At 38.1% G+C, this 11773-nt stretch overlaps 1 protein-coding gene across 1 annotated transcript; it reads right to left on the reverse strand.

The window, feature by feature from the left end:
- Nucleotides 1–919: 919 nt before the first annotated feature.
- Nucleotides 920–11559, reverse strand: LOC135221708 (uncharacterized). The gene is made up of 4 exons (XM_064259463.1): nucleotides 11424–11559; nucleotides 4946–5035; nucleotides 2828–3007; nucleotides 920–1816 (listed from the first exon to the last, which is right to left on the reverse strand). The coding sequence occupies exons 1-4, from the start codon at nucleotides 11427–11429 to the stop codon at nucleotides 1715–1717; spliced, it is 378 nt and encodes a 125-aa protein (XP_064115533.1). The 5' UTR covers nucleotides 11430–11559; the 3' UTR covers nucleotides 920–1714.
- Between the last annotated feature and the right edge of the window lie 214 nt (nucleotides 11560–11773).

Raw genomic sequence — 11773 nt, forward strand, 5'->3', positions numbered from 1 at the left:
CTCATCTTTACCTGACTCAGCTAATTTTGCTCGCAACACAAGGAAGGCTGCTAATAAAAACAGAGTATCGTTTTCTAGCATCAGGTTTTATACTACCCAGTTTCCTAGCAGTTTATTTTTACAATAACTAAAGTGTGGAATGGTTTGCCTTTTGCAGGTGCGGAATCATCTGATCTCCAAATGTTTAAGAGAGGAGCAATTTCATTCCTGCTTTTATTTCTTAATCCGTCACGTTAATTTATTCATCACCTGTTATCATAACTCGTCTCTCTCTCTCTCTCTCTCTCTCTCTCTCTCTCTCTCTCTCTCTCTCTCTCTCTCTCTGCAGGCTGATTTGCCTTTGAGACCCTCTTGAGTTTATACTAGTTTGTTGACACTGTCCATGGGAGTGCTCAGTAGAAGATTTAAAGAAAGTTAAGAAAGTCGTCTGACAAAATGAATTGTTACCCAAACCTTGACGTTTAAATATAGATAAATTGGTGTCATTTCTTAGACTAAAAATACTCGTGGTGTCAGTGTGGTAGCTAAGTCTTATAGTGCAAAAGAAACTCATACAGTCTGAATCCAGCCAAAGATATTTTTCAGTTCCCATGTCTTATTCATGGAAAAACCTTGGTGTGAATTATGAAATGACCATATTGTGCATTGTTTTTAAATTTTCAAAATAAGTTGGCTTTGGATAATGAAAAAGTGAAGCTTCCCCCAATATTTTAGATTACTTTCTATGTTTTAGAGCTACTGTTCTAAGGCTCAAGGTTGTAGCGCTGTACCAGCATAAAGTACGAAGTTATTTAATGTTTATTTATGCTACCCAGAATCCTGATAAGTAGCAAGATAGATTTATTCCAATATAGTTCTCAAAATACCTGTCTAGATGTGAACCTTTCGGACCGAAATTGAGGAAATTAACACTCCCATACTGAATACATCTTTTATTGACGTAATAAAATATATATAACATCTCTAACAAAGACAAAGAAACACAAAGTGATGAGAACAGCTGAGAAAGGATGAGGCCTTAATAATAGCTTTGAGGTTTGCACTTAGAATTTCATCTTGTTTAACAATGTCTGGTTTTCCATTCATGCTAAAGATTCAGGGACGATGCTTGGACAGTCAGTTCTTGCCACAAGACTCCGGGAAGAATAGAAGTTGTGAGTAGTAAAGAAAGATCAGCATTTATCTAGTTCATATTACATAGTATCTAATTTGCTTGCTGCAACTACTTTCAAGTGATAACATTTCTTGGATTTAACTTACCCACATCGCTGTGAAACTGGGTGATAGTCATTTACGTATAAAGCATTAAGCCAAAGTACAATGTAACATTTGAAATGGATTACCAACTTTAGTAATCTGACTAGAAGGATACTCTATTGCATCAAGAGTCTACATGCTGAACAAAGTAGGCAACTACGACATAAAGAATGAGATATTAGAGCAAACCTGATGACACAGGATCTTCCTAGAACAAGAGGAATTCCTAAAACGGAAGTGAATAGGACAACAGTCGAAGTTGAGGGGGCAATTCCTGAAATGTTCCTTCGAGAACCAAAACTGCCATATGGCACCGGAGTGATTCACAGTATATAGGTTGAGGATGCGGATGATGTTTTCTCAGTAATAAAATGATCATATTTTGCCCTAAACTAATCATGGGAGGTATGAGACTACCCTTTACATTTGGGGAAAAGGGGTTAGTTGGTACCGAGGCTTACAGGAAGCGCTTGATACCCTTGGAAACAGGAACAGGCTCTCTTGGTTTGGGGACAGGGATGATCACATCGATACCTGAAGGTTCCTTTCGTAGAGTTTGCTGCAAATAGAGGAGAATATTGAAAGATCAAAATGTTACTCAGAGAACGTATGCATATTACTATTTAGGTGGTGCATATGATAATTTTATCCTCCTTGAAAAACAAAATATAAATAATGAGGAATTTCAGTGTTTTAAATTCTCAGAGTAAGACTGAAATTTCGCTTAGAAGGGTGGCTACGTTCTGAAGATCAGGAATATGAACCGGAGGTTACTGGTTTCCTAAACTGAACCATCAAAAGTTATCATTTTCCCTCAGTTTATGGAGGAGCATTTGATCTAAAGAATACTTCGTCTGTCATAAGAATAAGTTACTGAATCTAGCTCTCAAATCAATAATAACAATGAAGGAAGCATCCTTTTGGAACAGAATACGTCACCATTACAAGTAGAGCTGATTTTCTTTATTACAAATATCTTGAATGTTAAAGTAGCAATAAATTCAAGGAACGCTACAAGATCACAAGACAGTTTGAACAATTGCTAAGAGTAAGAGGTAATGCTACGTAATCAGCTAGAGAGGAGTCTACGAGTCCTACAAACTGGAATAGGAATTTCCATAGTGACAGTGAATTACCTAAGACTTCATCACAGAAGCTCTCATTTTTCATGAATGAATTATTAGAATTGAGTATTGAATGTGTTCATTAAAGAATGCTATGACTCTGCTTAGTGAAAAGGTTGGCATCATCCTTTAAAATAGCTCATGTTCTTGTTATGAGAAAGAACTTTGAAAGGTCTTATCACTGAAGGAGAGTTAAAAGGAAACCGTGTAAGGGTGATTGACCTAAACCGCCGCGCTTTCCTTTTCGATGTGGCAGCACAGATTTAAGATGATTTTGCACATTTCAAGATGATACTAATATTGAAGAAAAAAAATCAGTATAAAAAAAAAGCAGGTACTTAATTTACTACCACACAGTCTCAGGCATGACTAAGCAAAATCACCACCAGACCAGTCCTACAGAGTTTCCAAAGTAATCCTGAAAAGGAAATATGAAAGATACTGACCACAAGACCATTTCCGTCCTTCTTGTCTTCGTACGTGACGGTGTAGACGAAACCATCGGGAAGGACATAGCTGTAGGATCCCTTGACGCGTCCGTCCTCGTCACCGATTTCGGCGCGGTTCTGGTAGTTGGTGGTGTTCTTGTCCATCACGGCCCACCCGAAGTTGTAAGGTTTTGGGGGCTGCAGGGAGCAAACGTAAAGTTATTTGTCTATCTATTTTCTATTTATCTATTTATTTTCATTTATCTATTTATTTATTCATCTTATGTATCTATTTATTTATTATTTTATCAATATAATGATTTATCTCTTTTTTTATTTTCTAGTCGCTGAATTCTTCTTTCTGCACTTCCTTTTACCTTCTGCTACTTCTTTCAAATGAACGTCATATTATTTGGAAGCTTGAATTTTAAGTCAGTGACCCCTGTGGGCTTGTTCCATATGAATAGAATTCATACTCTACAACACCAGCAAAAATAATAATAATAATAATAATAATAATCATAATAATAATAATCATAATAATAATAATAAATAATAATAATAATAATTTGAAGGGATAAGCTACCAGATGGGAGCAACTATCAAACACATAGATGAGACAGGATACAAATACCTGGGAATAATGGAAGGAGGAGATATAAAACACCAAGAGATGAAGGACACGATCAGGAAAGAATATATGCAGAGACTCAAGGCGATACTCAAGTCAAAACTCAACGCCGGAAATATGATAAAAGCCATAAACACATGGGCAGTGCCAGTAATCAGATACAGCGCAGGAATAGTGGAATGGACGAAGGCAGAACTCCGCAGCATAGATCAGAAAACCAGGAAACATATGACAATACACAAAGCACTACACCCAAGAGCAAATACGGACAGACTATTACATAACACAAAGGAAGGAGGGAGAGGACTACTAAGTATAGAGGACTGCGTCAACATCGAAAACAGAGCACTGGGGCAATATCTGAAAACCAGTGAAGACGAGTGGCTAAAGAGAGCATGGGAAGAAGGACTAATAAAAGCAGACGAAGACCCAGAAATATACAGAGACAGGAGAAAGACAGAAAGAACAGAGGACTGGCACAACAAACCAATGCATGGACAATACATGAGACAGACTAAAGAACTAGCCAGCGATGACAATTGGCAATGGCTACAGAGGGGAGAGCTAAAGAAGGAAACTGAAGGAATGATAACAGCGGCACAAGATCAGGCCCTAAGAACCAGATATGTTCAAAGTACGATAGACGGAAATAACATCTCTCCCATATGTAGGAAGTGCAATACGAAAAGTGAAACCATAAACCACATAGCAAGTGAATGCCCGGCACTTGCACAGAACCAGTACAAAAAGAGGCATGATTCAGTAGCAAAAGCCCTCCACTGGAGCCTGTGCAAGAAACATCAGCTACCTTGCAGTAATAAGTGGTACGAGCACCAACCTGAAGGAGTGATAGAAAACGATCAGGCGAAGATCCTCTGGGACTATGGTATCAGAACGGATAGGGTGATACGTGCAACAGACCAGATGTGACGTTGATTGACAAAGTCAAGAAGAAAGTATCACTCATTGATGTCGCAATACCATGGGACACCAGAGTTGAAGAGAAAGAGAGGGAAAAATTGGATAAGTATCAAGATCTGAAAATAGAAATAAGAAGGATATGGGATATGCCAGTGGAAATCGTACCCATAATCATAGGAGCACTAGGCACGATCCCAAGATCCCTGAAAAGGAATCTAGAAAAACTAGAGGCTGAAGTAGCTCCAGGGCTCATGCAGAAGAGTGTGATCCTAGAAACGGCACACATAGTAAGAAGAGTGATGGACTCCTAAGGAGGCAGGATGCAACCCGGAACCCCACACTATAAATACCACCCAGTCGAATTGGAGGACTGTGATAGAGTAAAAAAAAAAAAAAAAAAAAAAATAAAATAATAATAATAATAATAATAATAATAATACATGAAGTAATTAAAGTTCGATAACAAATATTTCTTGCATAATAAATCCTAATAAAAAGGCTATGAGAGGAGACGGAAAATGAGTTAAAGGCAGAAAAATCATACCAGGAATGAGACTGAATTACAAACAAGTTTAAAGCCTTACCTCAGTCGAGCTCTCATCTTCGTCGAACACAACGTTGCTGCCAAGTTTGGCAGACAAGGCAAAAGCCACCATTCCAAACAATACCAGGACCTGCAAAGGAAAAAAAATAAGGAGCTTTATTAACTGCTACGATGATATAAGTGGTTCGGTCATGTAGGTTACGATTTTCATACCGTGACGATGAATTACGTTCATTGTGAGAATGTTTGTCATGTATGTGTGCTTTAATCATAAGTGTTTCGTATATAAAAAAAAAAAGCGATATTCATTCTTACATCTAAGCTTTTAAATTGACAAATGCATAATTTCTTAATGACTTCATATTTCTCGTGAAGCACAAATTAAGTCGATATAAGACCAGTGCGACATGAGAAGCAAGGGCTGAAAAAATGTTTGAAACTAAAATCTTAAGGAAATAGAATTATATAGGAATAGGGGGAAAATCAATTGCACAGAAAAAAATAAATAAGAAAATTATGCAAAGGATGAATATTTATTTTCTAGTTGTGAATGAGGTTAGATCACCTCTCCATTATTGTACTTGGCGTGTTCTGTATGATGCTTTCTGTCGGTAGGTTTACCACAAATGGCTGTTGCGCAGACTTCGATTTCTCGAAGATTACAGATGTTACCTGCGCATCTCTCGAAATCATTACTGATTGCCACACACACACACACCACACACACACACACACACACACACACACAGACTGCTAGCATATAGAAAAATAATCAAAATCTTTCGAAACGCTTAAGCTTCCGCAAATGACGAGATTATCCAGGGAAAATAAACAACCTTGCACTCAAACATAAAGGGTGATATGCTTCTTATTTCTTCAGAAAAATCGTGTAGCAAAATTCGTGGTATTTCTGCTCTGATTTTTTACTTCATGGTCTATCATCAAAGCTGAGTGATGTGCAGCTGCAAAGAGTGCTCAGATTTCTGCTCAGATTTCTAGTTCGCCTTTTCCTCAAGAAGTTGGGAACAAGATGAATGTTCGTTTGATTTCATGAGTTTATGTTCATCGATTATTTTTATATTTGTTTAGTGAATGTGTTTAAATCATCCATATAGATTGTTAATTTTACTTTTTAAAAGTAGCTGAGGCGTTCGGTCGAAATTAATCAGCAAATGTCAAACCCGGTTTATGATTATATATGGTCCGTTACTTATGTTTACATTTAACTTGTAAATGTACAGTCTCAAGGGCAGGAAGAGCAAACGAGAGGCGTCGTTCGGTTCTTTATGGCTCAAGACTTACCTTGCTCTTTCGCAAGGCGAGATTTGACCCAGTGATGCAACCGCCCTCCTGGAAAAGGAAGGGCGGGCGCGGAGGGAAGGGCCTCTCACTTTCATCGCACATAAAAACTCGGTCTGGGTGTACTCTCGTCTGTAATGAGAGTCACGAGACCGAGGGACCTTGATATAGGCAGTGAAAGTGCAAGCGGGAGAATTTGTTTGTTGCCCCTTGTGCAAACATTAACCGAATATGGCTTCTTCTTCTTTTTCATTATCATCATTTTTAGCGATTGCTTGGAGGATATCCTCTGTAGGTCAAGTAGCGGTACCTAATAGTCCTTGCATTGCCTTTTGTGATGACATTTCTGATATTATTCAAGGATAGTCGATGGAAAGTTGAAGACGGTGATTGCAAGACCTCATGGACGATTGTTTTTATGGGTCACTGAAATCTCTAGCTTATTCATGACTTGAATGAATAAATAAATATATATATATATATATATATATATATATATATATATACATATATATACTATATATATATACATATATATATATATAGATATATATATATATATATATATATATATACTTCAAGTGCTTTAATATCTTTTATCAGATGATGTAATAACTATCAGTTATATTTCTTGAAAGGTTATCGGATGCATTCTATGCTTTACTGGTCTGATATGTTGGCTAATTATCATTCCTTCCTTGCCATACAAGCAAACGATTGTTCAGATAATAAATAATGGAATAAAACTATCCAAAATTTAAATTCCCATTATGCTCACGATGTTGGCTAAGTCCCTTCCAGTTACGGAAATAGTTTTACTGGAAAGAGAAATGCTTGACTAAGGAAGTTGAAAAGAGAAAACCTGAACGGCTGACCCTGGCAATTTATCTGACCTTTTCACTCGTAAAGTGAAGATTTTCTCATTCATTACTGAAATGCTTTACACTCGGGAACCGAAGTTAGGAAAGTAAGAGGACGGGCGAGATATCAGGATTTGAAAAATGAAGAAAAAAAATTGATTAGAGGAGGATCCCTATAGGAAAAGAAATGGAAACGTATTTGTACAATGTTGATGGTTTCTTGACTAGGAGAAGAAATCAGAATTACCTTCTTTTTTTGTGTTCATGTTTGAGAGAGAGAGAGAGAGAGGGGGGGGGGGGGGCAATCAAAGCTGTGTACTTCCTACGCGGAATTCGTGTGAATGAAATGAAATTAAATCGCAAAATCGTGCAAAAGACTGCATTCTCCAGCTTGTAACTCCCTTCACCATCTTTTGTTTATTGTATCCACTAGTTTCAATTTCGTTGAGGATTCTTATGTACAGGACGTAGATATCTGTCCCGTCATCGTGTCAGCCAAGACGATATCTCTTGATAGTGAAATGACGTTTAAATGTGCAGGACAGGAAACTCAGCTAACAAAATTTAGGGAAGAATTTACCTTGCAAATACGATAATACCACACAAATGTAAGCAGAAGTCAAGTGGTATACAGATACAGACACATGCATATATATACACAGAAATATATCTATGTCTGTGTCTGTGCAGAGAAAGGGAGTTGTGAGGGAAGGGAGATGAAAATACACTCGTTGCTCCAGGGGTCGTTTATTTGTTCAGTGCGCGCGGGGTCATCGGCACGGTAGTCTGACCTTCGGAGGAAAGAGAAGGGAGTAGCTGCTCCTCCAGGTCGAGCTAACGGGAGGAGTCATAAAAAGTTGTCTATTTATCATTTTCAAAATCTTGAAATAGTAAAAGTACATTTGGGTGAAAATCGAGTGTGCGATTTGTTGGTTCTCTTAAGGAATGGGAAATTATAAACATGACACAACAATAAGCATGAATGCATGAAATCCACATATATCTTCAGTACTAGAGTTTTCACATTTTGCCCTTTGTTATTTTCCTTAGGTACTGTGAAATTATAAATATTTAAGAATAATAGGTCTGAATATATGAATTATATGTATCTTATAGTTCATACATTCAGACCTATTATTCTTTTGTATTTATAATTTCACAGTACCTAAGAAAAATAACAAGGTCAAAATGTGAAAATTCTAGTACTGAAGATATATGTGCATTTCATGCATTCATAATTATTGTTGTGTCATGTTTTCACACATTAATATTACTATTTTACGTCGTAGAAGAAATGATCATTTAATATCATAAGGTTTTTTCGTTAGTGAATACCCAAATGGTGTGAATAACGGTGATTATGATAATAGTATTAACAGCACTAAGATTAATAAACGAATTATAATGTAAATATCAATCAAGAAGCAAGGAATTAACGGAGACAGTTGTCAAGAAAGCACAACGGTGAAACGAAAACGTAGGTGGAGAATAATTCCCAAGGAAAAATACATTTAGAAAGTCTTATTCTGAGTCAGGAAGAGTAGAATCGGCCAGACTGCGAAGGAATCAATGAGACAGCGCAGACGATAAAAAGGAAAGGAAGAAGAAGGGGAGAAAAAAAGAAGTATGAATCACAAGGGCCTAAATCCAGGGTGAAAGGAACAAAGTGAATGGACTGCAAAGGGAGAGGGAGAGGAGGAGCAGGAGAAGGGCGATTAAGGATGGAAGAGAGTCATCCGAGGTATGGGGACATGGAAGGAGGAGAGAGGCAGCTCTTAGAATAGAATACCAAAGAGGCGACTGGGTATTCCTGGCGATAATATGTAGCAGGGTCGAGAGTGAAAGGTACTTGGATGGGAGGTCTATCGCTCTTTTTATACTTCTCAGGAATTACACGGAGAGAGAGTTGGGTTTTGATGGAGAGGGTTGGGGGGAAGGGGGTAGACCAAACAAGGCATGATATGAGAAGGCCTCTCGCAGAATATCAATTTCCGACATAGGTAGAAATTGTGAATGCAGACTTTCGAGCAGTCAGTCCCCTGGAGGTGGTCGTCGATGGCGTAATATGCGTAACATGACTATGACTTTCTATCGTAGCCTCTTTACGCATTTTCGTTGTGATGTGAAGTTTGGAACAAGAATTTGTAAGTTAAGATTGCTAACAACCAGAAGTGTTTTTTATGTAAATTTCAATGTATATATGCATATAGTAATCTTCATTGACAAAATAAGACTACTGCCTTCCAGTACTACCGTCTATAGGTGTTCCACAATTTATATACAGATACGCATTTTCTGTATCATACATTATCAATATTTAATTTAAGCTTTATAGTTGCCTGTTCTGTAAAAGTATATTTATAATAACATTTGCAGGCCCGAAGAATTTAGCACCTGTAATCCTAAGGTGTCATTCAGCTGCTTGTGACCTCACCTGCCAATACCCGGGTTACCGGTTTAGTCGCTTCGTCAGTCAGGTGCGAACGTTCAAGTGTAGTTTGTTTATCATACCGACAATCAAAATAAGTGCTTCTTCTTTGAATCAGACATTTAAATCCTGCAGTTTAATGTGACTCGCATCCTCAATGCTTGCCTTCTGCAGAGAAAATGAGAGATAGAGGGAGACTATTATTTGTGTTACTTTTTATTTATAACTCTTAAATCTGTTCAGCCTTTTTTTATCTCTTTCTTTCTCTTTCCAAGTCTAGCCACCTCAGAACCTCGCCAGACATTCAGGTATTCGAATGAATTGGAGTTTTATCTCGTCCGAACGCAGCAGCAAGACTTGCTAAATCCTTAGGGCGAAAGGGAAATGAAAAATGCTATCGCTCTCGAAAGTTCTGGGAAAAAGATGAGGAAAAAGAGTGAAAGAAAACCGTCAATGACTCCGGCTCTAGATCACTTCAATATAGCTGCCGCCCTTGAATGGAAAGTGGATTCCGTAATAAAAGCCATGATCATAACTACGCTGTTTTGGCTGGAGAAAGTTGCCGGGCAACACGGTGGTTGTGCTCTCTCTCTCTCTCTCTCTCTCTCTCTCTCTCTCTCTCTCATCAGTGAAATTTACGCCGTGCTTCAGGTTAGTGGCTTCTCTTTTGAAGTGACAGGTGTTGTTGGGGTGTATTGATTGAAGATAATCTTGGTGAAAGAGAGGCTGAACAGATGTAGTCGTAATGAAAGAGACATTCCTTCAAGGAAGTGAAGTTACAGCAAACAGAAAGAATAAGAGACAGATAAGTAGACAGCCAGACAGACAGGTAGAGGAAAAGTAAGAGACAGACAGAAAGGCTGACATCCTGAAAGAAAGACAGGGAAAGGGTGAGAGGTAGACAAGCAAGTGGACTCATTCACCGAAATTGCTAAAAGTCATTCAGACACGGAATAAAAATGTCATTTTATAGCAGTCTTCTTACAGCAATCGCTAACTTAACGTTTGTAAGTTTCACTTATGCTAAATTTAGCATTAGCAATGAGGGCCTACAGAACTAAATTTACCTGTAATGGCCTCTCATGCCCCAGCTTAATGACCCGTTATTATATAATTCGCCACAGTGCCCTCTGGTCCCCATCTCAGAAACAAAGTTACAAACACATTATTCTGGACAGGAAATCATTACAGATTCCAGCCTGGTCACTGAAGCTCGGCTATGAATTCCGGTCTTGTGGATCTCCACTGTGCATTCCTGCGTGTGTTTGTTTTAGACTGGCGTGCTTGCATATCTTGTCACTTTTGTGACAGTCTGACAATATTCAGGCCATGTGTGATGACGGGTTTAAAGTTTTCAGTAGAAAATAATTACAGAAAGTAAACACAAAATGACGACACAAATAAAACTCCATCGCACAGGCATTCAGCGACAAATGTTCAATATAAGAAATGATTCTTCCAACTCATAATCTATAACAAGTTGCGATTGAAGATTCAGTCATTTACACAGGCGGGCAAAAGATGCGTTTGCAAAAATATATATAACTGTGCATATCATATTCATTTTTCAATGTTAATTTTTAAAAATTTTATTATAAAATTGTCATAAGATGCGTTGTAAATATTTAGAATACAAAATAAGCAGACTGGGTTCTTTTGCGATATTTGTGCTCTTGCTCATGCAGGCTCTGCATACCTTAAGAAATTTATTAATCAGACTTAAAATATTCTAGTTGATATTCAAGTGCCAAACCATTGAATTTACTATGAATTACTAGACATAAAAATTCTGAAACTGCAACAACAGGTTCATTTAAACGTATTGCTAAGGTCTAAACACCCGCTGCTAAAGACGTAAGTTGATGTTGTCATTTCTAAAAACACAAGTGGCCACACTTCGGTCTGTTGACAAATATCACAGACCAACTTACCTTCATTGCGGTTGAGAAGCTGCTGTCGAGCGAATGGTTAACTTTTACAAACTAATGGCGTTGACTGAAGCCTCTCACTTACTCAGTCCCCTTATATACTTGCCGGAGGTTGCTCCTCCCCCTCAAAAAGGTCGTTCCAGCAGACGTCAAAAACGTTAGGGGATGGATTCTGCGCCGCGGAGTTCGCAGTCTGGTCTGAAGGTCCTGCCTTGTGACTGGTGGAGAAAGTGCGCACAGCCAATGAGAGCAAAGCCATGTCGTAGAGTAACGTTTTTCATCTTATGTAGAAACAAGAATCGGGTTCATCGCGTGAGATCATTGCCTTAGGGGGTAAAGAAATCCCCATTCTA

The sequence above is a fragment of the Macrobrachium nipponense genome, chromosome 3 (genome assembly GCF_015104395.2).
Source record: "Macrobrachium nipponense isolate FS-2020 chromosome 3, ASM1510439v2, whole genome shotgun sequence".
Taxonomy (NCBI): Eukaryota; Metazoa; Arthropoda; class Malacostraca; order Decapoda; family Palaemonidae; genus Macrobrachium; species Macrobrachium nipponense.

Excerpts from the sequence above, each read along its gene's own strand:
- LOC135221708 (XM_064259463.1), bottom strand. Across the intron at positions 3,008-4,945 it reads AAGATGAGAGCTCGACTGAG|CCCCCAAAACCTTACAACTT; the intron begins GTAAGGCTTTAA and ends TGCTCCCTGCAG. Across the intron at positions 1,817-2,827 it reads AGGACGGAAATGGTCTTGTG|CAAACTCTACGAAAGGAACC; the intron begins GTCAGTATCTTT and ends CTCTATTTGCAG.